Genomic DNA, 27,745 nt, shown 5'->3' with positions numbered 1-27,745 from the left:
TCAATCCCTCATCCAAACACAACCTCATGGCCATGGGAGCTAAATTATGAAATATTATTAATATTAACTCAGCAGGCCAGGAGCACAGTTGAGGACCCATCTAAAAAACTCCCCACAAATGACATCCATTCAGCAAGAGACACGTGTACATATAAAATTAAAAAGAGTGGATTGTATTTTAGGCGGCTAGCTTCCAGCGTTTGGGCTTTGGCAGCGTTCATGCACACCATGGGCTCATTTTAGATCACAGCCCAGAATATTTAACCATTCACTAAATGACACGTGTACAACATTTTCAATCTAAAGTGGGGCCCAGCTTGGTTTCGGATTTATAGAAGCACGTCCCCTACGCCGGAAATCGCGTGATGGCGTGGTTGGCGAGGTCCCTTTCCGCCGCCACCATGGCCGCCGCCGACGACGATCCTGAAGCCATGGCCGGCCACCATGAGAGCTACGACACAAACCTTGAGAAACGAGGAGGAGAAGAAGGATCGGAGTGCTCCACCCGTGGAGTCAAAGAGGACCTCTCGGAGCTCACCAAAAGCCCCTATCGCACCAGTTCTGGGGCGTCGCCTCCTTCCTCGCACCGCCGCCTTCCCTATACCTCCGCTGTTTCAATGCCCTCCCTGCCATTCGGACCCAGCTGAGGTCTCAGAGTCACAGCGAATCGCCGGGATCCGGAGCGATTTCGCGGAGATCAGCGGGAGGTTTAGGAGCGGGATCTCTAGGATCTCCAGTAACAAGGCAGTCACTGAGATATCGAAGATCGCATCTAGTTTTCTGCCCTTTGGCTCCGATGATTCGGAGGACGAGCTTGGAACGAGTGAGGGAGGCTGGGCGATTGGGGTTACTGCTGAGGTGCTTGCGTTCGCCAGGAACATTGCGATGCATCCGGAGACATGGCTGGATTTCCCTTTTGTACGAGGATGAAGAAGAACCCGATGGTTTGCTCTTGTTTTCCTCCTTTTTTTAGTATTTATTTATTTATTTGTTGGCTTTTTGTTCATACCAGTGAATCAAATTTATTAGCTTTTTTTCTTTTTGAATGGTGATAGTTTTTTTAGTAAATTTCTGATTCAATTGCATTCATTGCATTAAAAGTACTGGCATTAGTTTGAGTTAATTAGTGGTGTTTGGATTGCTGGGAATTTCGCCAGTGTTATACACTGCTCTGGTTTATTTTTTGAAAAGGTTGTGTTTTGATCTTTTTGTCTTTATTTTGGTTTATTGTATTTCCTTAGTTATTTGAGGATAGCGTGGTTAATAATTTATTTAAATGATTTGTTTATAATTATTATTGTATATCATTGAAATTTAAGTGTTGGTTGGATGTCCCAGAACTAGAATTTGTGGTATTATTGATAATGAGATTCCATGTTAAAGTATTAAGTCGTGTTTTGGATTTCATGGTAAAAGTAAAATGGTAAATGGTGGATATGGGAGATTCTAGTTTATTCGAGGTTCTATTGGCCTTGCACACAGTCACTTTACCCTGATTATTTGTACTGAGTAATTGATTTTTACAATTAGATGTGAAGTTTAACTTTGAAGTGGTACATAGTCCTTCAAAAGTATTGAGTGGGAAATTATATTAGTTCTTTAGTTTGATGGGTTGAGACCACTTTAAGATTGCACAGTCTTGAAAGAAGGTGAAAGATGGAATTCAAAATAGAGATAATTTGGGTTAGTTTTATTTTAAACCTTTAACTGGCCTTAAGCCATATGCTTTAGAGAATTTAGTAAGGGGATGCATCTAAATCGGAGTTAATTTTTACAATATGAATTGGTACTTTGTGTTTTATTCTGATGCTTGCTTTAAGGCCTTATATTCTGATTTGGCATGCACTGAATGTTTCTTGAAATAGGTTTAGTAATACTTGATTTTGACACCCCCAACCTTAGCTTAGCGATTGGCATAGCTTCGATGGTTCCTATTTACATGTCACATTCTCCCCTTTATATATTCATTGCAAAATCTAAAGTATGAATTAAGTTAGGATTTGTTCAAATTTAAGTAAACCCAAGTTCCTTGGCTATAGTTTGGTAAGTTTTGAAGGAATAACTATCCCTTGCAACATCTATTGGGAGTGGTTTGAGATTGAGATGAATGATCAACTAGTATTATACTAGAAAGAAGCAGACAAATGCTTAGAGCATCATTACAGCTTTGTTTTGGTGTTGGTTATGAAATTTACTTAGTATTCCTTGTTCTTGCAGATTTTGACATGTCTGATGCCCAAGAAGAGCATGCCTTGGTTGTTCAGCATCATGAACCAAGGCTGGCCGCTCTGAAAATTGAGCTTTGCCCAACCCATATGAGCGAGGGATGCTTTTGGAAAATCTATTTTCTGCTTTTGCATTCCAGACTTAGTAAGCATGATGCTGAACTTCTATCAACACGTCAGGTATGTGGGCTTGTTACTCGTTCATATCCATAATCCATACAATATAAATTCTAACCAAAACCAATCCCATGTTATTCGGTTGTTCAGATATTAGCAGCTTATCTGATGATTTGATAACTATGGTGAACTTGTGTCATTTTGTTGCTCCTTGTAAATGTTTGTAGATGTTAGACCTCGGTGAAGTTGTAAAACATTTTTGGTCAAGCTTTTTATTTCTCTACATATCTTGAAACATATATCTTGATTGTAAATATCAAACATCGAAACTTGATCTTGTCAAACATTTTCTTTTTCGTCCACCTGGGCTCTTGAGTGGAAGGGATGAGAATCCATTAATATTACCTAGCTGACCACATTACTAGTCAAGCAAAGTGCATTCAACATTATGCCATGTAGGTTATATTTGTGACATGCTCGTTGTGTAATCCAGTCATCTGGTTAGAGATTGACTGTATTATTTTAACTGCCGTTTGAATTAAGAATCCGGGCAATCTACTTCTGCTCAAATGAAAGACATTTCATAGTTTTTGGTTTTTACATGTCATTTAGTGTTTTAAGTCTCCTGTAACTTGCACAGGTTGTGGAAGCCCGAGCAAGATGGTTGCAAGAATTGCAAAATCAGGCAAGGCCAGAATTATTGAGAACCAGTAAAGGTTTAGCTTTCAAAAAAGAGGGTTTCGGTTCATTTTCACCTGAAGAGAAATTGTCAACACAAGGATCATCAAGCACTCCTTATGCACAAAGACCCTTGTTGCCTGAATTTGGAAAAGCCTCCAGTTTACCTATCACTGACTTTGTGTCTGAAAAACACCCAACCGAGATCATGGGGATAAATAATAGTATTGATAAGTTGGTGATTATGAAACAGTCACAAGTCCGAACTGGAAATAAATGCCTTCCTTGGAGTGCTTCCGAAAACTCTATCCATGATGATGGTGATGATGATGATGATGAGTGGCTAGAAGAGGAGACCGAGGAATGGAATAACTCACGTTCTAGGACTATTACCTTAGGAATTGAAGATGTCTCCTTCAGTGATCTTGAGGATGAGGATGATACTTAGTGACATTTAGTGAACATATCTATGTACAGTGTCCCCCATGGGCTACTCTTATATTCCAGCAAAGCAAGCACATCCTGACCAGTGTGCAGGACAAGGGTGCAAAGGGCTGACAGTGTTCTTCTCTTAGTTGAAATACTTGTGCTTCTGAAACGCTCCCTGGTTGCTTGGAGGCAGTGATCAGTGGCCCAAAATTTAGGCAAAACAATCTATGGCATGCTCCAGGTGGATCGATGAATGAGATTGCCACAGGATTTACATAACAGATGGTATTTACAATATAGAGGAGCATATGAAAGGTCTATTTCACTAGCCTGCCCTTAATATTCACATAACTGTTCACATACCATTGCCATATAAAAGAAAAGGTGTTCTCTTTGCAAGTCTTCCGAGCCTGCACAACCATTCTCTTGTCTCATCATCTAATGGACCCAAAGTTGGAGAGACGCTCAATGTGATACCAGAGCAGACTCCCTAAAGATAGTCTCGGCTTCTCTTCACTGCTAGCACTGCTACCATCACCATGGTTCGACGAGGCTAGGTTGTTGTTAGTGCTGATACGACGAGACTGCATTGGCGATAAGCCCTTCACCTCCAGATCAACACCGGCACCAATCTGCTCTCGCAACGCCTCCACCCTCCTTTCATCGACCACTCCCCCTCCCGACGCATCGGTCACATAAAATGACCCTACCATCATCTGCCTCTGCAATCTACACTCTACCCTTGCCAAAGACAACCCATTCTCTCGTACTGCTCTTGTGATCTCTGCTATCAATCCCTACCCTATCTTTCATGCAAACATCCAACCTCATTCCCTACATACACATTAACACATCAATAATCAAACTAACAGAAAACAATCAATACATAAATAATCCAATGACAAAACTAAAACTCACATGAGATACCCTGCGTTCAATCGCTGCAACCAAACACCGAGTAACTCGTCGTCTCTCCACCTCCGCATCCAATGTACACCCATCTACTCGCCGGATGTAATACTCCTGCAGAGCAACCGGTCCATGAGAGCTAACAGCAGCATGAAACACAGCATACTGCATGTCCGTCAATGCACACACAGTATCAAACAACAACTTGGGTCTGTCTCTACTCCTAACATTAACAACCGAATACCCCTCTCCTTCCAACTATCCACTGACACTTGTGTCACCATCCTCGCCGCACCTGATCCAAACCCCATAGACTCCTTCTTTCTCTCCTCAATGTTCACCTTTGCAAACTGGTCCCCTTCAACCGGCAACGGCAAAGGACTTTCCTCATAGTCCCCATCCTCCAGCATCAACTGGTGCAACCTTCGCTCACTATGGACTCGACCAGGAGTGGGCCCACTTAAACTAACATGCATTTTCTCACCGGGCCCACGATGGGCCCCCACTACACTCCCAACCTGTTCCTCCACATAGCCCAAACGTTCACGGCTTACAATGGGCCGGGCGGAAGGGGTGTCCACAAGAGTCATGATGCAAGCGGCACGTGAGTTGTGTGTCCATGCCTGGGTGGACAGCACGTGACAATCTAGCTCGACGAGCACGGCGGAGACCTCCGACAAGAGCCCTGGCCGGTCCGCCGCCGTGAACTCCAAGACAGTGTGTTCTGCCGCCAGGTGTCCTGGGCCCACCAGCCTCCCTAAACAAGTCCTGACCTCTCTGGCACTCTCTTTCCTCCCAACAACCAGCGACTGCATTACATCTAAACCTTTTTTCAGTTTCAAATAACAAATAACAATGATGATACTTGTATATATTATAAAAAAATAAAATAAAAATAAAAATTGGAAATGGACTGACCTGTTGGATATAAAGGATGAGTGATTGGTCGGTCAGCTTTTTTTCCCTTTGGTGGTCCGTCACGTGGAACACTGTATTATCAACCATGCCAATCACCATCAACATCACCATCAAATATAACAAGTGTTTATTTATTTATGTGCATTCAAAAACAAATTAAAAATAATAATAAGAAAAAAAGAGGACTTTGCCATCCATGAGCCATCCACCATCAGAGGAGATGTAGGACTTTGAAATCACAAGATCCAGGTCAGTGAGCACCTGCACCATCTCCAGAAGTATCCCAGGCCTATTTGCACTGTCCACCTTCATTCATACATTCACAAACCCCCCATCAATCATATATATATATATATATATTTGTACAAAAAGAGAGAAATAGAGAAAAAGAAAAAACCTTGACAAGAGTGCAATCATGGCGAGTCTCGTTGTCTATACACACCCTGACATAGTCATATACATCATGAAATTAAGCAGCACAAAAAAAGACAGAGTTGGTTCTGAAAAATAAAAAAACCTGGGTGATTGAATGCGTTCAATAAGAGAATCAAAATCCGGGTCAAAGTATGCTCCACCAGCACCAGCACCAGCACCACCAAATCCATCCCCCAGCGTCATCCTCATCCCTGTTAACATTACCAAAAATATTATAAATAACCAAACTTCCTTTCTTTAGAAACAAACATAAAAATTTTTTTCCCCTTCTTTAAAACAAATCTTGTGTGATATTAAACAGCAAATCAAGATATATCTACACCATAAATGCAAGGAAAAAAAAAAAGAAAAACCTTGAAACACTGACCTTGTAAAGAGATGAAGATGAAGATGAAGATGAGGTCCGTGAATACACAAAGGCAATGAGGTAGCGCTACTTATAATAACCATTGATTGAGAGACAGAGAAGGAAGGTGTCATACATGGCAACAAGCGCCACGTAGGCATGGTAGCACGACACGTGCCATGGGCCCACTAAGTGCGGCGGCTCGGTGCCTAGAGACCCGGACACGTGTGCGTTGACGGGGTGCTAATTTTCTCCCCAGTTAGGGTATTCAAGAAGCAATCTCCACCGTTCAATTTGGTAGTCATCCAAGTTAATCATTGGATTGAAGAGAAGAGAAGAGATCTTATGTGGAAAGGGTAGAATGTAAATTATATAAAGTACATATAAATCATCAAATATAATGCAAAGTGTCAATTTCATCTTATTATTTTCATTTGTTATTTATTTTTTTTATTTTATCACATGAGTTTTCAATATGTTTCATTATAAATAAGGTACATCGCATATGTCGGCATTTGGTACTTCTCAAAAACGTTGGCAATTTCTCTTTTGTAACCATGCCTTGTAAGGATATTGAACAACCTAAACAAATCTTTTCTTGTCGTTTTATATAATGTGTTTGAAATTTATTTATTAATTTTTCATGCTTTTGTTTTAAATTTTAAATGTTCGAGACTTCAAGACCATTATTCGGTTTTGAAATGGGTATTAAATTCAGTTCTTTAAATTAAAAACATGTCATTTTGATTATTATTTTAAAATCAGCATTGACATTGACATTGACATGTTCTTTTAAAAGATCATTGAATATGCTGTTTTTTTCTCTTAAAATCAAAGCAAGCAATAAATCTCAATTAGAAGACCACTATTTGTAATTATTATTTTTATTTATTTAACTTAATATTGTATTTTGTAATAATTCCTTTAAAAATTTAGCCATGTTTATTTATTTATTTATTTCTCATATCTTGATCTTCTTAAGAGAGAAGAAAGAAGAAAGTACAAGATCAATTTCCTCAAGGATAAATCTAATCTTTAATGACAAAGTTAAACAGATTATTTTATCTCTAAATTAAAGAACATTCTTCTTCCACTCCGCACCTTAAAAGTCTAATTAAGTTATTTAACACTAACCAAGCAATTGCAAATGCAAATTAATTAACTGCAATGAACTTGTCAGGTTTTTCTAACGTCTCACTTTTCTTTATTTGCAATATTCACTTTTTATTTTAATTATCCATTATTAGTCAATATATTATATATTGGATATTATTATTAGTAGTAGTTGTTGGCATTCATATCCGTTGGCAGGGGAGAGCAGCTTGCAATTGTAAACAAAAAACCTATCCTTGACCATCTTTAATTGTAATAAGATTATCCATGACTATCAATACCTGATGAGGGATTGAGTGTGTGTGGAAAACCTTACCTTTTTTTCAGGATTAGATGCAAGATTGACTTGTAACCATCTCTTCAATTTATTATAATTTAATAAGACAGCAACCACAGGTTACTGAATTGATTCAAAGAAGAGATTGCGGTACTTACATAGTTACATTGTGGAGCAAGCATGCTTATTGCCTTCATCTCTAAGCATGACATTGTGGAAAAATTGGACAACAGAATACAGGAAAAAAAAATCAGTTAAATGTAAAAAAAGAGTCAAGAGAAGTCTGGAGTTTGCAGACCCAAATAGGGTGAGCCAAATAGTGCCATATATATGATCGAGCTTAACGCGGGTTAGATTCGCAGAGAATGCTTTCCCCTAAGTCTCCTAAATCTCTCATTTTTTTTCTTAGAAACCGTTTTTTCTTTTTGTGTTTTGTTGTTCTCTCTGTTGTTCCACTTCTAGTAAACTCTGATCTTTATTTTGATTTTGTTTGGTTGTTTTAGTTTTTGGTGACTTGTATCATTGTTGGCGTTGTGTTATCACCTTGGCATGTAATTGCTTTGTTTTTTAATAAATATGGTTTATTTATTTTTGTAAAAAAAAAGTCAAAATGATAAATGCATTAAATTTGCACTTTTTCTGATGTTTTTTGGATTAACTTTTCAACATAATTCTTTATTTAGTGGAAGTAACATTGATACTTAGTATCAATTGGTCCCATGATTCTATTTTATTTTTTCAGTGGGACATATATGATCATGTCAATTGTTTTTGTTTATGTTGATGGCAGACATTACTGACAAACAATAGTATTTTTAATTAGATAAGAGGTGAAAATAAATAATAAGTCTAAATTGACATATAGATAATATTAAACATTTGAAGTGAGTTAAAAAATAGCATGGTTGCTGAAAATACACATTCCCAAGGAACTATTATAAGACACAAAAGAGATGCATTGTGGCATTGCAACATGTCAAAGCACAGAAAGAGAGAAAAAAAAAAAAATCAATAAAGTGAGAAGTTTAAAGAGCACATTGGCTTTTAGTGATAGTGTTGAATTTCAATTAACTAAGCAAAGATGAAGCACTGAATTCAATGTGTGTAAAAAGTTCTTTATGCAATCTCAACAAAGCAGACAGCTATCTATCTGGAAAATAATTAAGTGATTTACTGAAAAACATGCATATAAATTTACTAAAGCAGATTGAAAACAAAAACAATGAAAATTTAGACAACCCCAACTGCTTTTTAAATGATTAAAAATTTAAAGTAAGTAACAAATAAAGGGCAAGACATACAACAGTGTGATGACTTTCAATGAGTAAAGTGGATAGTGACCAAACTACAACAATATGTGTATGATGTTTGAGGTGATGATATGTAAGCAAAAGCATCAAGCTAAAGAAACCAAATTTTACAGTTGAAGGGAAGGAAAAGATGTTCATAAGCATCAGCATGACATCATTCAATCCACTAAAATTACTTTTCTATCTCTCTTTATCACCTTTTGTGGGGCTCAATCTGGGAAGGAACTTCATTCTAGCACGCAGGGACTCAATGAAAACTCACTTATGAAAGAGAAAAGTGAATAATTAGAACAGCAATTCAAGTGACTTGATCTTCAACTATAATTGTCACCTTCCTAACAAGAAGAGTTAGATATTTCATCCTCTTCTCATATTAAGAATTGATGGTTTATTGAGAGTTCAATTTTTATGAATTAACAGTATTTATTCTTAAAAAAAATATTGAACTAAACTAGGTAATTTAGAAAAAAACTAAGAAAGATAAAATTTGCAAAGTTACCTTTGATATGCATGTGATTGTGATTGATATGTTTCAAAGTAATTTTTTTCTCCTTCCTCTTTCAATTGCCTATTTTGTGTTTTTTTTACTTCTATATGTTATCTACTTTGCAGTAAAAGCCTTTGTTTTGGGTATTTTAACAGAGTTATGGTTTAAAAACTTTGATTTTTTTGGTTTTAAGGTTTACATAGGTGCATGACACATGTTATGAAATTGATGTGCAAATAAAGACAACATTTCAAACATTGGCTTCATGCCACATGCTCTTGAAGTGATTTAAAACTGAAGATGATATTTCAACCATAGCTCCATTTCACCGTGAAATTACTTTCATTTGTCAAACAAAAGAGGTTGAGAGATCAAACTTCTTCTCCTAGCATTATTGATTGAGATGATTGTTTTTGTCTATTTTATAAAAAACAACAAAACAATTGTTTTCAAGTGTAGTTTTAAATTTTTCTTAAAAGACAATTTTTATATATATATTTTTTTAATAAAAACAAATAACCCACTGCTTAATTTTGTTAATTTATTAAAAATTTCTATTAATTAAATAAAATTTCAATTTTGATAATGGTGAATTAAAATCTATCTTTTGTTTTTGTTTTTGTTTTTTCTTTTATAATTCTAAGGAGTTTAATTTTCCGTTAATCTAAAAATACGTTTCTAAAATGTTAATACATTGTGAAATAATAATTAATAATCACTACAAGTAACTTTGATAAAAATTTCAATAAGATAATTTCTTAATTAGTTAAAGATTGAGAAAATAAATACCATTTTGATCACAAAAATTTTTTAAACGTTATCCGATTAGCTTAATTAATGTCTTTTCTGCAAATTATACTAGATTCTGAAAAAATATCTCCCTCTTACAAAAATATCTCCCTCTTAATGTATATATATATATATATATATGCAAAGGGTTTGTTTGTGCACCAATCATGATTAAAAAACCTATTATTTTAGAAATAGATTTTATCACCAATGATCAAGTGGTCTTTATGGTAGTCTGCTTTTGATTAAAACCCTTCACAAGTGGAAGTATATTTCTGGGAGTGTGGGGAGTGATTGTGTAGAGGTGATCTCAACTTCCATATGTGTGTGGGTTCCGTCTCTATTTACTCCGTTGATTTTTGCTATTCATCTTAATCTTATATATAAAAAAACCAAATATTTAAGTTGTTGGCGAGGTTTTGCATTCAATAAGGTGACAATCGGTAAGAAAAAAATTTCGTTGAAACAATGACTGCTATTGATTCAAGTGTCAAATCATCAGCATGACATTCTTAAGAACCTCAAAAGAAAGAGAGTGGGATTTTATTTCATGATAAACTCGAGTGCATGTCCCTGTTTTTCTTTTTTTAAGAAGTCTACCCGCTTATTTTGATCTATCACCCAAAAAAATCACTTTTTTAAAACAAATGCTTCACAATTTACAAAATAGAGGTGGCATGAAACATGTTATATGGAGTAACTTTCTTAACATATACTCTTATCCCGCCCTCTTTTCAATAGCATGTAAACATCATAAAAGAGCCCCATGCTAATAAACCAAAAGGATGTATACTCTTATCCCGCCCTCTTTTCAATAGCATGTAAACATCGTAAAAAGAGCTCATGGTTTTTATCCACTTTTTCAAAAAGGATGTTGATGGCCGCACACAACACATGTTATTCAGTTTATTTCACATTTTTTTCATTTGCTTTTTTTACTATTTTTAAAAACCTAAAAATAAAAGTTTTTTTGATGAACAGAAGTATTTAGCATCTAGATCCTAAAGTCTATGATTTGAAATATAACTCCTGTGTTATGATAAAGCCTCAGGTGAGACAGCTTTTTGATGCGACAATGATTTGGCGTCATGAAATACATGGACAGATATATTTTTCTAAAAAAATCAAGAGAGAGAGAGAGATATAGTAACCAAATAGCATAAGAGAAAAAAACACAAGGTTGGAAGTGATAAACCTAGCTACCGGCATGGATTCCACGTCAGGTGCTATTTGGAATCTGTGATTTATTGATGTTTGAGTATATGAACATCAGTCTGCTGCGATTGCTGCTCAACAAACAGGACCTTTTTTTTTAATTATTTATTTATTTTTTATAAAATAAATAAATCACAATTGCATTAAATATGATACCAAAATATAAAGGAGAAGGTTACGAGCTCAAATCTCTCTCTCGACAGTACTGTTTTTCGTACTGTTTATACACTGTTCATCCGAGATTTTTATATTATTTTTATACTATATATATTGTATAATCAGGTTTCAGTATTATTCGGTACTATTTATATTAATAAAAAAAGACGCTTTATCATATATTATTAAAAAACAAAAACAATTACATTAAAAGAAGTGAGAACAAATGAAAATTACAGTTAGTGGTTGAAACAAAAGGCAAATTTTGAAAAATTGGTAAAAAAACTTCTAATTGATTTTTTTTTTAATGAAAAAAATAACTAGAGTTTATATTTAATGATATTTAATTTTATTATGAAAAAAATAAGTGTGAGATATTCAAAACATCTTGAGTTCATAACTCATTGGAAGCAATAATCATAATGGATCATCGATTATGACTTCGGGATCACATCCAAACCACACTTCTTCAGTTGAGGGGCTAGTATACAGCGTTTATTGTTTTTGTAAAAAAAATAATAATGATTTAAAATTTTTTTCTTGGAAATCTATTATTAGTTTTTAAATAATTTTTTTTTAAAATCAGCTGCCGTTTTTGAATAATTTTTTTTTGTCAAACAATTATATTTTAATAATTACAATTAATTAAATAATTAATTAGTTATGATTGCATTAAAATAAAAATGGAAAAATAAGACCGTTGATGCCACTGGAACGTGACAAAAACACCATGATTGCATTAAACAAGATTGTACATGTCAACAAATTAAAAAGAAAAACTTCCATACAGAAAAATAAGATAAAAAGAAAGGATAATACATAAAATGAGATAAACAATTTTTAAAAAAATCATATTAAGAGATTTTTCATTATGGGTAAAAAAAACTAAAATTAGAATGCGGAGCAGCAGAGATATGACACAATCAAGTATGGACGGCAAGGGAAAAAAAAGAATTGGCGAGGAAAAAAAGCCATAATTTCGACTTGACTTTTGACTTCAAGAACTAGCTGTCTCTTCTAGTGGAGCCAAAGGTGCCATAATTGTGGCTAGGATTTTTTGGTTTAAAAACACACACTCTCTCTCTCTCTCTCTCTCTCTGAGATGAGCTGAAAGCACTATAATTGCTGCTTGACTTATTCAGTTTGAAAATTTTAATTTAAACCCAATTAATTTATTAGCAGAATGAGTTTTATAGAGTCCAGAACAGAGATGTTTTACAGCTACACTTTCAAATTAATTGGAGAGGTTTCCAGTTACCGTGTGATTCCTGTGCACTGTAAAAGAAAAAGTCTATCAGTTTGCTATTACCCTACTTGTTCAGTAATCTGATTTACCATCACTTGCGGAAAATTTTAGAAGAAAAAAGCATTTTACATTGTCTTTGTGAGCCCCACCCCTTAAATTAGATCCTAGCCGTCAATGCAAAGCTTTTTCAATCGTAGCCCTATTGATTTATAAGATTTTTAAAACCCTCGCTTCTTATCTTTACTGATTACCAAAATATCACGATTCATAGCTCCACCGCCTACGTACCTCTTATAAAAAAACCCTAGCCCTCTTTTCCTTTTACTTCATGGTGGTGCTAGTAAGAGACGAGTGGATCTTCTTATCGAGTGTTGTTTTTGCTTCTTTCAAGGTAGGATCTTTTCGAGATCATTGCATAATTAATGATTATTATCTGATGCGGTTAGCTATCTAGATTTATTTCTTTCTCAAAACCCTAAAAATTTGTTCATATTTGTGATTCACCTTTAAACTTTAAATTTAGACCTTGAGTTTTCAGGGGCTTGTTCCCCGATTGTAGTTTGAAGGAGTTTTGTTTCTCTTTTGATGTGTGCACCCTAAGCATACTCTTAGGGATCTTGATCATGAGGCTTTTTATGGATTTAATCACGTCTCAAGGATGAGATTTTGCATGATATATTTGATGTAATGTGAAGTATAGTTGATTGAGGTATAATCTTTCGCCATGAGAAAGGAATTGTTAGTTGATTTAATTTGAGAGGTTTTCGATTTTCGTTTTTGACACATAGCAATCCCTCTCTGATTTTAGAGGTCTTAGAGGAAGAATTTGGAGGAGAGTAAAATATGAAATTTGTAGATTTTTATGTTATCTAAATAATTGCAAAATTTCAGATTTTATGCATCTGTAGTTTGTGAGATATAGCGTCATTAGTATAATTGTCTCGCATGATATTTCTGTACAGAACTTGAAGAATCATGGCCAATTTTGATGATCAGGGAGATTGAATTAGATAAGGTGAAAAATAAGAAAGTCGTTCATTTTTGAGTTGTCTGATTGTCAGTAAAATTTCATTAAGTTTGGAGTTGTAGGTTAAGAGATATACATATTTTAATGGTATATGTCTGAATTATAATTTTGCAGAAATAGTTAGAGATTCAATTGAATGTTATAAATTGAGTAGTACTCTAAATTATGTGAATTTCGGCTATGTCATAGTGTTAGGTGTCTATTATTCCCAGAATTTTGAAATTTGTGATTTGGAAAAGTGTGAGTGAAGTTATGAGGGTTTTAGTACTCATTGATCATATTGGAATTATTGATATGGCTTTTAGAGTGGGTAATTGCTATTGTACCCTCACAATAATCAATATTTGGGAGTGTAGAATAATAGTTTGAAATTTTTGCATTTGTACCCTTCTAAAAATCTTTATATATATATATATATACTATCGCTTGTTAGCCTCGATTTTGTTATTTTAAAAGTCTAATAGGATCTCTTCCCAAATATAGGACATGCCAAAAGTGTAAGGTTTGGGAGTATTTTTTTGGCGTTAATCAGGTAAGTATCCCACATATAAATCCTATTATATGTATATATACTTGAAAATTCAAGTTTTGTGAACTTTTGGAGTTTTTAAAGAAAATTAATGATTATTTTGACATATATATTTTGAATTAGTTATTTATTATTATTTTGGAATTACTTAAATTATTTGAAATTTTGAGTTAATGATATTTTATTTTGGATTAGAATTATCTGAAAGGTTTAAATATTTATTTTAAATTCGGATTATTTAATTTCTAGAGTTTTATATAGTTTATCTAAATATGTATTATTCCAATTATGAATTTCAGATATGTCTTAGTTAATTTCTGATTAATTATTATTATTATTATTATTTTTAAATTATCCTGCTCATGTTTGGATTCAAGTAATCTGGTTTATTTTGCTATGATAGAATGGGATCATACTGATCGATAAAAAAATTTTTGTTTGGCAAATTATTCGTATTATGCCCAATGCAAATTTTGTTAGTTTATTGTTTTGTGAATATGCCGTATTTTGACATAGAAACTAGTCCCCAATTAACTCATGCAATAACCCCATCCTCTGGGGTTAAACACTCACTGCGCCGACACGTATTTTGTTATAGAAACTATAGTTTCCCACCGCTGCACGTGTGAAGAATATCGGCCTTTGATAATTTTGGCTCGTGTCACCGAGGGTAAAAATATGGTTTTTGATAAATTTTGTTTCGGGTCACCGAGGGTAAATATATGAATTTTGTGATTTTTGTTTTAGCGATAGTTGTTTGGGGGACCTATATGCTCGATTTTGACATCTTTGTTTATTTGAAATAATTCGGTTTACGATTTTCTCATTTTTGATAAATTATGATTTTTGTGTAAAATGATCCCAATATTTTTTTAGTGGGTGCTTACTTTGAGTACGCATGCTCATAAATTTTTGTTGATATTTTTTTCGGATCGGGAGTAGAGGTCGATGAGCGAGATAGCTTAGAAGGATCGTTGGGCCATCGCCGTTTTATTTAAACTTTGTAATAAAGTCCGATTGTTGTGGGCCTAGGTTTTATTTGAATAAGTTTATATTTTATTACAATCCACTGAGTTTGATTCATTGTTCTGTTTTGGATCAGGATTTGAGGCCTTGTATGCCTACTTGGTTTCAAACTTGTAGGGTGTACTGGTCGTTTGTTAGCGTCCCGATTCCATAAAACTGGGTTCGGGGCGTGACAGTCTTCAATTGATATATATATATATTTGCATGATAAATATTAAACAGCTTTCCTGTAGTAGAGAAATAGAGTTTCCACAAATTAATTATCCAGAAAAACATGACCAAAGTTCAATAAATGATAAAGATACTCATCAAACAAGCAGAGAAGAAAGAAAGACACAAGGTCTGCAGCTTAATAGAAACTACAGACAGAAGTATAGCTTAAAACATCATATGATCATTCATATATATAATAGAAGATGAAACAGAGGGAGAGAACAAACAGCTGTGTCATAAGAGCAAACACACAAGTAGTAGATAAGTTAATTATAGCATCTGGGATCAGCACAATATCAGTGCATGCTTATAATTATAAATGCCTTAACAGTAGGCCACACAGTTCTTCTCACAATCAATAGTGCAGCCACCACCACCTCCACCACCGCCATAGTTCCTCCCAGACCTACTGTAGTAGCTAAAGCATTTTGCTGGGCAGGCCAACCTTTTCTTGTAACAAGGTCCTGGCTCCGAGCACACCACACTTGGAATAACAACACCACCCTTGCTGTATCCCCCGTTCGGTCCACCATATCCACCACCGTATCCACCACCACCACCCTTGTTGTATCCCCCGTTCGGTCCACCATATCCACCACCATAACCACCACCATAGTTGCCCCCCAAGTTGTTGCCAGGTTTGTAGAATGAGCGAGGGTCCGGAATGTAGGCAGACCCAGGCCAGCCCTGGCTGTCAGGGGTGGTGGATTCTTCGGAGTACCTGAGTTTCTTGTTCAGCTCCCGAGAAGAGCTGGAGGGCTGCATGGCAGCAGCTAACAGAGCAGCTATCAAAAAGCTGCTGATAGTGTTCATCATGGTTAGTGTTTTCACCTCTCTCTTTCAAACAGTATACCTATTTGATAACTGATACTCCACCTTTCTTTTTTTGTAGTATGGAATCTTGCTTGCTGCCTTTGTGGATGTCAGGAATGGGGAATTTATAGTAGTGGGTTGCGCCATCATCGGCGAAGGTATGGACAATTGATTATTACTGGGGGCCAACGCATGTGATTTGCTTACTGTTTACCACTGCTTGCTTTGCAGTTTGCACTCACCATCCACTAGAGATTGTGTTTTTGGCTCCCTGGCAGGCTGGTTTTGCATAATAGGAAGGCATGGCTAATGTCCTGCCAGATTAAATTGTAAGCAATATAAGAAAATTATCTGCCAGATATGCCATTCAGAATACGACAAAAAATTAGGGAGGCTGGAACTTTAAAGAAATAATCTGATGATATAGTTTGTAAATATAAAGCCAAGAACGTAGAAGAAAATTGTCAATTAATATTTTGGCTGGATGATGGATATCTAACCCACAAAGTATGTGAATACTCAGAAGGGTTTTTTTAAAAATTAAAAACTAAAAAAATGAAGAACTAGATAAAAGCTCTACGCAAAGTGAATGGAATTTATAAAAGATAACACAAAAATTTCAAACAAATTGTGAGGGTGTCACCCAACAGCAGCCCGCCAAGTGCTTAGTGCAACAATAGCAGACTGCACTTTAGTCAAGTGGCATATGGCTAGTGGAATTAGATGACCACTATCCAAAAAATCACAGTAGTGAACAAGAGTGTGCGTGTACTTTAGCACTCATACAGTGGCACACAAGAGCAAGAAGCAAATCAAATTAGTTCGGTAGTTACTGCTACGTGGTCATGCCCTTGCAATGTCGGAAAGCAGTCTATGCGACTGAACCACGCAATGTAGCCAAGGTGCCTTCAAGGCCTCATCTCAAACACAAAAGAAGTGAGTGCGTTGTCATCATCACTGATTACTGCTCCTAATCCTAATTAATTAGTGTCCTTGGTGCCATTTGGATATGAACTTTCTTACGCATTACCTTCAACAGCCATTTTGATTTAGTTAACCACTTATCTACATGTACTTTTAGCCACTCCTGCCTTGTCTCTAATATATTTTCCAATTGGGCAGGTGGAGATTTCACATCACCCGTAATGTCCCAATAATCAAGGCTAAAATCTCTATAAAACTTAAATTCTCAGGGAATATATATATATATACAACTTAGCCGAAAAGAGAGATCACAAGAGCACTAAAGTTAATCCAGCATGCATGCAACTGGGAAAGTGCAATCAAGTCGATGAAGATGACTTGATGAATAACAATTTCTCGTAATCTCAATAATTACCAGGAAGAATTTCTTTCCTTCCAGCACATATTCACTTGCAATCCGTTGATGATTTTTTGATAAAGATAACAGATTCCATCTTCTAGAGGCTGACTCAGAATTCACATCCCACCTTCTCAATTTGTTTTCTTAGCAAGAAATTAACTCAGTCCTGTTTCTATTCCTCACTTCATATTTAGAGTGTAGTTGGGGTGAGCCCCCCTGGAGGTCCCTCACACTCTAGAAGGGTGTTTTTGTTTTAGTTATGGAGTGTAGTTGTTTTTATATGTTCCATGGTTGGTGGTTTTTGTCTTTCTTACCTACATTTGTTGCTAATCAATAATGGACTCATGAGCTTTTTTTTGTGACATAGATGACAAACGTTGTTAAAGAGATAGATAGGTAAGGAGGTGCACCACTGCGCGGTGATTTAACGACTCCCATATAGATGCACCATGTGAGGCGAGTTAACATACGGGTCAATGAATGCATGTCACGTGCGCTAAAGATGATATATTAGAAACCATGACCCCATAATGATAATTCTTTCCCATGTAACATAACCCCCAAAATGATAAATCCCTATCCCATACAACCCTGTAGAAGAGGAGAATACTACTCTTAATTTGCTTATTTTTCCTTCTCCTAAGAAGTGAAACAAAAAGAAAAAAGTCAAATAATCCATTTTTTTCTCCTAACTTTCCCAAATTTAAAATCTTTTCTTACATTCCCAAAAAAAATAATTTATAAGGAATTATACTCCCATACAATATCTTAATTTAAAGCCCTTCGCATGGAGATACCTATAGTATCAGCCTGTCCTTTCATAAGCGGGGACAGAATGAAACGTCCATAATAAAGACGCTTACTGTCTATTCGTGATTCAACACACTTCCACTGTAGTGTTCGAGTGGATTCTGCTATTTCCTCTCGAACCATACTAATATTCTAATTTGATCAGATCATTGAATCATTTATTTCTCTTGATAATTGTTTAATTCTTATTTCTACACACGCCACTTTGCCATACTTTTCTATGTTAATAAATGTAGCTTATTCTTTAAAAAAAGAATCCCTTGCAAGGACAATAAAGAATAATACCAATGAGTACCTTTCTCTTGAGGACTTAATTTTGAGCATTTATCCTGAAAGTAAATTTGTTTTCTTGTCATCTTGTGCATTTTCCTAGATCCAAATTTCCTTCAGTAGCATGTTTATTATGGGCATCAGACCAGAGCATTAGCGTTGACAGGAGGGCGATAGTTGCCGTTTCCACCCGCAGTCTGCAAGGGCCAAGCCCAACAGGTTTAGCGCCTGCTCCTTTCATCAGGTTCACCTCCTCCTCAGTGAAGTCTAAGAGAAAGCAAAACATGATGATAGTAAGTTTCACACCTAAGATTGATACCAGTCACAACACCATGTCAATCTATATAAAAAGTCCGCAGCCCATGACTTGATGAGAGAAACTATTTTCTTTTCCATGGCAAGTTACTTGCTCTAACTTGGTAATGATTTTTATTTATTAACCAGAGATGCTCACAGTATTTAACCAGTTATATCAAAGTTCAGGTTGAGAGTTGCCTGACCAGGCTTGAAACATACAAACTTGAAATGGTAGGAGAGTTAAGAAAGTTGTGCAAACAAAAGGAATCGATTCAAGCAATAATACCCTACCATTTATTAGAAGTGCCATTGCAGATTTGAGAAGATTACATGATGGATGATGAAAACAGGAAGGTCTGAGCTGCACATTAAACTACATCGAAGAACAGGTAAAATATGTCTATTCTGGTTCTTTAGGAGTGGCCAAATTTCACATTTACGTGGAGAACTATTTGTAGCATATAAGAAATGAATAATTTTAAATTCTCAGCCACCCCTTATTTGTGTTTGCTTGTAACTCATCATGGTGAGGCACCGCATTTTCACTCTCTCTCGAGCTTGATCTTTATAGGCATTCTTTAGTTCTTTGAGAGTTAAGCTTATCCCCTCTAGGTCCCACAATTCAAAAGCATAAATCAGACATAACATCAATAGGAACATGTCTCATTTCACCCACATGTTCCATTTATGGTGACATATTTCTTAAAAAATAATTTGGAGCAAAATCTTAGTTTCCTTTTGTATTCCCTGAAAATAGTAGTCAATTTACGGCTATAATTGAAATTATGGAGAAATACTCTTATCTAGAAAAAATTAGAATATCTCTAATTTAATAATTCTACCCTACTCATAGATATAACATAAATGACAATAGTCCTCAGTGTGCATTTTGTAGTGCTACACACCAGGGTTTTAAAACTAGCTTCAATGCATTTAATAGAACTCAAAATTGCTTTTTATCCCAACTATATTTGAACTTTGCGTTTAACAGAATTGATCATGGTACCTTCAACAACTAAAAAGCATCTCACTTTAAGGGCAAAAAAAGTAATTAAGTGCACTTCATGATTTGCTTTCTCAAAATTTACAAAGATTAGCCATAGATTCTGTATTGTATTTGATTCAAGGTTAGCATGACTAATTTGATCTTCTCAACTCTTCATTAGTTTGAGTTTTTAGAGTAGAAGTACAAAACCTATTTAAACTAGGCAAGCCGGTGAAATAGCAGTTAGGTCTTCAAAATACTCAAAATGTAAAATCCAAACTAAATTCTATGTTCTATACAATGTCTTAAACAATCAATCATCAAAATATTCCTTCATTCAAGTTATCTACTATGTTATCAAAATTTTCAATTGCCCATGTTCCAGCATATGCACACGAGCACCTATTGAACTCACATAATGCTATGGTCAAGATAAATATATACTTGGCTAATACAGACATTCACATGTGTGTGGGTGCCATACTGTGCCAAGAAGTATATCCATTTTTGAATGTGCCCAGGCTCGAAGAAAATGGAATAACGAGTGGAGGATGTTACCTCCTTCAGGTCCAACAACCATTAGTCCAACAGCCTCCACATTAGACAAAGATAGGGACCTTCATAACAGGAGCAGCTTCTGCTGCCGCCAAAAAAATGAGGAATTCTGATTGAGCAACCTATAATCAAAGGAAGCATAGGAATCATCAGCACAATGTGTGAGGAAGAAGAGCTATACCAAAAGTTTCTTATCCTTGCAAACACAGTTCATGTTATAGACTACAATACTAAATGTTCGCTCAGGGTCATGATCAGTTGTTAAAAACAAGCTATATGATAGCCTAAGATGGCCTTAAATTCAAATTATGGCATCTAACCTTCAACTAACCTATGATAAACATTAATTCAAAACAAAGAAGGATGTGACTTTGAAAATGCCTTTGTTGAGCAATATCAACTGCCAGTGGCCTATATGTGAGGGAGAACTTACAATAGGCAAAAAGCTCTTAAATGTCATAGGAGGGTTCAACACCATCTCATGTAATCTTTGACCTGTACAAAGAGGAAACCATACAAGTAAGCAAAACTGCATAAAATTGTTCCGATTTTTGTATCTAAATTCTAAAAAAATCTAATGCATCTGGACTGTTTTCTACGCAACTAGAATATGCCCAAAAAGACACAAATAAAAAGATAAAGAAGAGAATTTTTCAAAGAAAATAGCATTAATAGATTACATTGTTTGACAGCAGCTAGAACAACTCTTTCCAACCTGTCTACCCTATTTTCTGAAATTGAAGGAGATCGCTCAGTCAACAGAGGCGTTACACTGCTAGCTCCCAGTTCCTTAAATCACAAAAGTGGGTAAGGTAAGCCATTGCCAACCAGCAAAACACAGCGAAACAAGATAAATGTTCCAGATGTACAGAGCACAACATACAGTACACTTCTCCACAAGCCAATCAGCTCGGCCACCTTTCAAAGTACCTAAATCGGTGAAAAACAAAGCCACTCACAGCTTTAAAATCCCTGTAATGCCAATTAAACTAGCAATACTTTGAACCACACAAAAAGCCATAAACTCACCAAAAGCTGCATATACATGCCATTGAACTCCCTTCAAAGGAACAATTTTTGTGTCCTCAACCGAGATAACATCCAACCAACTCCTATCCACATTGTGTATGCAACCTTCAACAAGACCTCCTGCTCCATCAAACAGCTCCACTCTGCACAAATTCCTTCAATCGTGAACCAAACAACAAAGATTTTAAACAGAAAGATAAAAATTCATTCACAATCAGTGAACATAGTTGAGGAAGACCTATCACCAACACGCAGACGAAGGACCTTGGTCATGTGCCAGAACTCATCGCCCTGCACCTGGACAATGCTTCCCTGTCTCGGCACACGACGTCGAGAAAGCTAAGTTTCAGCTCTATAGATCGAATTTGGATAGAGACAATGATGAGTACCTTGGAAGAAGGAAGAGACGGGGAATGGAAGCGAGGAAGGCCGCCGCGGGACTGGTTGCGTAGGACTTCAGTGGATAGAGCGCGAACGGCGGTGGTCGTAGAGAATGTCCGCCATGGACCCCGGAAGATGGCCGGAAGAGGGGATCTGAGAGCTAGGGTTCGCATCCTCAACGATGAACAAAGCTCAGTGATTGTGATTGAGCCTCGCGGCGGGAGCTTCCCACTGTCGCAATGACTCGCATTTTGCTTGGATAAAAAACATTCAGTTAATTTAAAATTATTATTATTATTATTATTATTATTATTATTATTTATTCTTCTATTTTTCATATATATATATATACAATATATTTTTCTGGGACTTCTCAAATTACCGTCATATATATATATATATATATATTAAAAAAAATAGTTTAGAGTTAAATTAGGTTAAATGGTGATGATTATAATATATATTTTTATTTCATATATCTTATATATATTATGCCTATGAAATTTTATTTATGAATTATTACTAAAAATCCGTTTTTGATTTTTAATATTAAAAAAATGTAATGGTATATGTCAAAATTACAAGAAGATAATGGAAATGAATTTAATTAAAAAATCTAGAGTTGAACAGCGGCGGTAAGCTGCACGGTACCAATGGAGAACCTGCACGGTAAGCTCCTGGGTGGTGCCGGCGGCGGAGTTAGAGGTAGCAGCGGCGGCGTTCGCTCTAGGAGTCGGGATAGGGAGGTTGTGGTTAGGCTACACCAACGGAGTAAGGACGGGTTTTCTAGGGCTCCATTGTTGCCCCGAGAGGTTGGGTTGAAGGTCGACAGGAGCAGCTTCGTCGAGCCGAAGGTGTCCTACAAGGAGGTCGTAGGAGGCTGTAATTTCGGTGTAGGATCCTCGGATATGGAACAGTCTCAGATCCGGTTAGTGGATGAGGAGGCCCGTGAATGGGAAACGGTGATGACCAAGCGGGACAGGAGAGAGGAGGCCAGGCATGGCCGCCTCACCATCCCACCCCCTCTTTCAGGTCGGAAGCGTTTCCGTGGCTCTCCAGATAACTCGAGGCATTGCGGCAAATGTCTGCGCACTACTCACCGCATTAGTGAATGTCGGCACCTTCTCACGTGTCGGCGGTGCGAAGGGGTTGGACATGTCGCTGCTCAGTGTCCGTCGGTGAGCAGTGACCCCCCAAGGCGTAAGAAAACCCGAACTAGGACGGCTGAGCAGAGGCGAGCGGCAGTGGAGAGACGTGCACATGCTGATCCTTTATCGGGGGAGTCGGGTCAGATTAAAAGGTCGGTCATTTCGACGTCTTTAACGCCGGAGATAGCAAAGCTTAAGAAGGAGCTAGCCAAGCTACTTATCATCACCATTGTCAGAGGCTATATTAGTCAAAGCTCGCTGCAATCTGAGATGGAGAAGTTTTTTGGGGAAGTTGGCAAGATGTCGTGTTTCAGGGGTGATTCGTTCGTGCTCTCCCTGGATTCTGAAGATGAGGTAATCAAGGCATGCAAGATGGGGGAAGTGGAGCTTGGTTCTGGATGTGGTCGTTGCTGGGTGACGTTCTCTCCTTGGTCGGGAGACATTGGATCAGAGGGTGCAGCAAGGGGTACTGGTACGTGGGTCAATCTTTGGAATCTCCCGCTCCACTGTTGGAACTGGAAGATCGTCGCGGAAGTGTTAAAACCGATTGGTGAGCTAGTCTCAATTTCGAAGAGCTCGCAAGTGAACAAGCGTTACCTCGGTGTCCTCCTCCGTCAACGTAGGAAGGCCTCTCTGCCTCATGAGGTAGAACTCAACATCGGTATGCGTAGGTATGTGGTGTTGATAACTGGGGGTAGGGACCCTTGGCTGGTATTCAGGCCGGAGTTGCAGAGGTTTGTGGTCGAACCTCAGCGCCTAACCTCTAATTTGGTGGTTGACGTTGCTTCGAGGAGCTCCAAGGCGACCTTCACCCATGACATTCCTGCTGCTAGCAAGGGCAAGGGTGTTCAGGTGGCTCGAACGAGGAAGAATACAGTGCAGGTGAACGTGGTTGAGGTTTTGCACTCCCACGTCTCACGTCAGGATGCCGGTCATGGCTTGCCGGAAAGGGCCTTGGGAGAGTCCACCGCCATCACCAAGATGACTGTGTTGGGTACATCCAATTGTTCGGCGGTCGCACGTCATCGGACCGATGGTCCGTCTCTTGGGACCTCGGTACCAGTGCATGGTAACCTCGGAGGTACGGATGTTGCTGTCGAGAAGGGATTGGCCCACAGTTCTGCAGGTGTCAGTCAGCCGGTTCGGGTGATTATAAGTGGCATGGAGCAGTTGGCTCAGACCTAGATTGGTGGAGAGGATGAGACAAATCTGGTGGGAGAAACTGGACCTGGTGAATTGGGCTGCCATAATGGGATTGAGGTTAGCTCTCCTAAGAAGGCTTTGGGCTGCAGCGGTCTAAGTGGGCGGGTCCCAAAGGAGAGGGTACAAGAGTTAGGCCCGCTTGCTCATTTGAATGTAGATTCTGCCGAGCCGGGCCGTTTTCAGCCCAAGAAACTAGGCTGCAGGAAGGCCATCTTCCTGAGCCGATTTCAGCCCATGTAACTGGGTTTTCTAATGCCACCTTGCTTGATAAACTAGTAGATCCCACGAAGCCTCCTTCGGATAGCCCACTGATCCCGGGCTTTACTTGGTACTTTCTGTCGGGGGCTTGGTGTCTTTTACCTATGGACCACAACTTGATTGGGAAAGCGGAGCAGAAAATTGAGGAACCGAGCGACAATTGGGAAAATGAGGAAATTTGTGACAAGAACCTTGACGGAGTCACAGTTGAGGAGGAGGTGGTACCTGACACTCAGATTTCTGTTGACTCCCACAGTTCTAAAAAGGAAGGTTCTGAAGACTCGGGATCTGACTTTGAAGCCAAAATCAGGAAACTTTTCCCAGGCTCTTACAGTGGGGTTGAGGCCTCAGCTCCCCCACAGGTTAAGGATTCTATAGTGGAAGGCAACAGGAGAAGTGGAAGACAGAAGAAGCCTTCTCTAGGTGGACAGAGGAAGCAGGGTACGTGGCCCAGCCGCCTCGTTCAGCAAGGAAAAAAGGGACCGGGAACAACAACCAGTCCCCTGAAGATACTACTACTGCCCCTCTTTTACTTTCGGATTGGTCTAATGCTCAATTAGATAAATTCTGTAATGCTTGTGGTATTAATCTCTCTGATCTTAATGGGCATAAAGAGTCATGTTTTGCTAAAATTAGACTCTTGGAAAATAGCCGGGTGGCTCCCCTGAGGAGCCCGGCTTCGTCATCCTAATTGGATGGCCTCCGACCCCTTTTCTGTTTTTATGATTCAGAACATAATTACTTGGAATGTTAGGGGGCTCGGGAAGCCGAGCAAAAGATTCTTAGTTAAAAATTTTCTTGAACTTCACTTGGCGGATGTGTGTTGTTTCCAAGAATCTAAACTCTCTGACCTGAACCAATCCATCTGGAGAGACATTGGGGGAGGTCGGCTGGATTCGTTTAGGTATATTCCAGCTAAGGGATATTCTGGGGGAATGATCATTGGTTGGAATAGTAGCCTTCGTAACGGCAGGGTGGTCTTTGAGGGTTCCTTCTGTTTGACGGTGGAATTTACTAACTTAGCTGATAACACTGTTTGGTGGTGCACCTCAGTTTATGGGCCTAACCTGAGTCACCTTAAGCAATCCTTTTGGAATGAAATCAGGGCTTGTAATACGAATCTCCCTTGGGTGATCTGTGGTAATTTCAATGCCATTTTCGCCATTGAGGATAAAAGTTGTGGAGTTCCCAACTTGAGAGACATCAGGTGTGCGCAGGATTTGCTTTGTAATTTAAACCTCGTGGAACCTCCTCTTGTGGGTAGAAGGTTCACTTGGACCAACGGACAAGCGAGTCCCACTTGGGTTAAGTTGGACAGGTTTCTAACTAATCCAAGATGGAACATGCTTTATCCGAGAGCTCACCAGGTTAGCCTCCCTAGGCTTGGCTCTGACCACGTTCCTATTCGGCTTGAAGCTGGAGCCTTCACTCCAAAGGCAAGAATTTTTAGGTTCGAGCAGGTCTGGTTCTCAGATGACAACCTGGTTGAGCTCATCAAAGGTTAGTGGGAGGAGGGGAGTTTTGTGGGGTGCGGTGCCTTCATTTTGGCGAAGAAGCTTAAGTTCATCAAAGGGAAGTTGAAGAATTGGGCCAAGACTAATTTTGGTTCAATTAAACTGCGTAAGCTTGGCTTACTGCATGACCTTGATTTGTTGGATCAGAAAAAAGAATTTTCGCGACTATCTGAGGAGGACCTGAGTTGTGAGCTAGCTCTGCACACTGAGCTGAGTGTCATCCTTAAGAATGAAGAAGTGTATTGGCGTCAGCAATCAAGAGATAAATGGATTAAGGAAGGAGATGGGAATACGAAATTCTTCCATGCTGTTGCAAATGGGAGAAGGAACCGTAACTACATCCCTCGAATTTCCAGTAATGGGATTGTTGCTGAGGGAAATGTGGAGGTTGGGATGGCTTTTGCTAATAACTTCCGTGCCTTCTTTGGGTCGAAGGGTGACTCCCGTTTCATGTTTGATTGGAACTTACTTCTGCGTAATAAAAACCTACCCGACTTATCTTTCCTGGAGGCTCCATTTTCAAAGGAAGAAATTAAGTGTGCTGTTTTCGATTTGGGGGCTGACAAAGCGCCTGGGCCAAATGGTTTCCATGTTGCCTTTTTCCAAAAATTCTGGCCTATTGTGGAGAGTGATATCATCAAGCTTTGTTTGGACTTTCAGGAAGGGGTGATTAACCTCGAAAAGCTAAATTGGGCCAGTATTGTGCTGATCCCAAAGGTCGAAGCCCCGGAAGGCCCTTCTGATTACAGGCCTATCAGTTTAATTAACACCTCTTTCAAAATTCTTGCTAAAATTTTAGCCACGAGACTGAGTAAGATTATTGATCTGCTGGTTGAGAGACAGCAATCGCCGTTTATCAAAGGGCGTTGCATTCTGGACAACATTTTTGCGGCCAAAGAGCTCATCTTTAGCATGCAAAAAAGGAAGTTGCATGGTCATATCCTTAAGGTGGATTTCGCTAAAGCCTTTAACATGGTGGATTGGGACTTCCTAGTTGAACTGTTGGCGGCTTTCGGATTTGGGGGCAAATGGATTAACTGGATCTTAACCCTTCTCCGCTCTGGGAAAGCAAATTTCATCATCAACGGGGAGCAGAAGGGTTACATCAGAAATCTCAGGGGTCTGAGGCAAGGAGACCCGTTATCTCCTCTCCTTTTTGTGCTAGTTACTGATGTGCTGGGACTCATGTTCAATCATGCTTTGGAGTCGGGTATCCTGGTTGGTGTCCCCTTTGAGAGATGGGGTAAAATGTGCCACCTTCAATATGCTGATGATTTGCTTATCATATCGGCTGTTGGCCTTGAAGACTTGAGAATCATTAAGCTAATTTTATATCTTTTTGAAGGTATGTCTGGGCTTTCAATTAATTTCCACAAGACATGCCTCTTCGATTCGGCGAGGAATAGTTGGCCGGAGGAGGCTGCAGCTAGGACGCTTAGCTGCACAAGCGGGCAACTCCCTGTCACTTACTTAGGGATTCCTATTTCTGGTAAGAGGCCACGGAGACAAGATTGGGAAGTGCTAATTGCAAAGATTAGATCTAGACTTGCGTCCTGGACTTCTAAATTCCTCTCCTTGGGAGGGATACTCACTTTGGTTAACTCGGTGCTTTCTTCTATACCTTCTTACTGGATATCGATCTTCAAGCTTCCGTGTTGGGTGGTTAAGGCTATTGACCGCATCAGGAGGGACTTCCTTTGGTCGGGTACGGAC

The 27,745-nt window shown here is 38.1% G+C and overlaps 3 protein-coding genes and 1 pseudogene across 3 annotated transcripts; 1 reads left to right on the top strand and 3 right to left on the bottom strand.

The window, feature by feature from the left end:
* The first annotated feature begins 366 nt into the window (after positions 1-366).
* On the top strand, positions 367-3,848 carry LOC120254203 (annotated as a pseudogene).
* An 11-nt stretch (positions 3,849-3,859) lies between these two features.
* Positions 3,860-6,100, bottom strand: LOC120254202 (ACT domain-containing protein ACR3-like). Its single transcript, XM_039262347.1, is given in 9 exon segments — positions 3,860-4,246; positions 4,248-4,283; positions 4,368-4,606; positions 4,609-5,167; positions 5,277-5,347; positions 5,468-5,582; positions 5,674-5,719; positions 5,794-5,902; positions 6,079-6,100. Coding segments are annotated over 8 exon segments (1,536 nt in total). The 5' UTR covers positions 5,901-5,902; positions 6,079-6,100; the 3' UTR covers positions 3,860-3,883.
* A 9,416-nt stretch (positions 6,101-15,516) lies between these two features.
* Positions 15,517-16,299, bottom strand: LOC120254200 (protein suex-1-like). Its single transcript, XM_039262345.1, has one exon. The coding sequence runs from the start codon at positions 16,259-16,261 to the stop codon at positions 15,770-15,772; it is 492 nt and encodes a 163-aa protein (XP_039118279.1). The 5' UTR covers positions 16,262-16,299; the 3' UTR covers positions 15,517-15,769.
* A 186-nt stretch (positions 16,300-16,485) lies between these two features.
* Positions 16,486-22,150, bottom strand: LOC120254198 (ribosomal RNA small subunit methyltransferase E-like). The gene is given in 10 exon segments (XM_039262344.1): positions 16,486-16,572; positions 18,688-18,929; positions 20,503-20,563; positions 20,565-20,621; positions 20,933-20,994; positions 21,180-21,288; positions 21,383-21,429; positions 21,529-21,671; positions 21,767-21,840; positions 21,918-22,150. Coding segments are annotated over 9 exon segments (903 nt in total). The 5' UTR covers positions 22,083-22,150; the 3' UTR covers positions 16,486-16,572; positions 18,688-18,744.
* Between the last annotated feature and the right edge of the window lie 5,595 nt (positions 22,151-27,745).

Source organism: Dioscorea cayenensis, unplaced genomic scaffold, assembly GCF_009730915.1.
Source record: "Dioscorea cayenensis subsp. rotundata cultivar TDr96_F1 unplaced genomic scaffold, TDr96_F1_v2_PseudoChromosome.rev07_lg8_w22 25.fasta BLBR01000377.1, whole genome shotgun sequence".
Classification (NCBI taxonomy): Eukaryota; Viridiplantae; Streptophyta; class Magnoliopsida; order Dioscoreales; family Dioscoreaceae; genus Dioscorea; species Dioscorea cayenensis.
Note: the sequence above shows the minus strand (reverse complement) of the source record. Positions and strands in the feature narration are given on the sequence as shown.

Excerpts from the sequence above, each read along its gene's own strand:
- LOC120254200 (XM_039262345.1), bottom strand. The coding sequence starts at position 16,261 with ATGATGAACACTATCAGCAGCTTTTTGATAGCTGCTCTGTTAGCTGCT.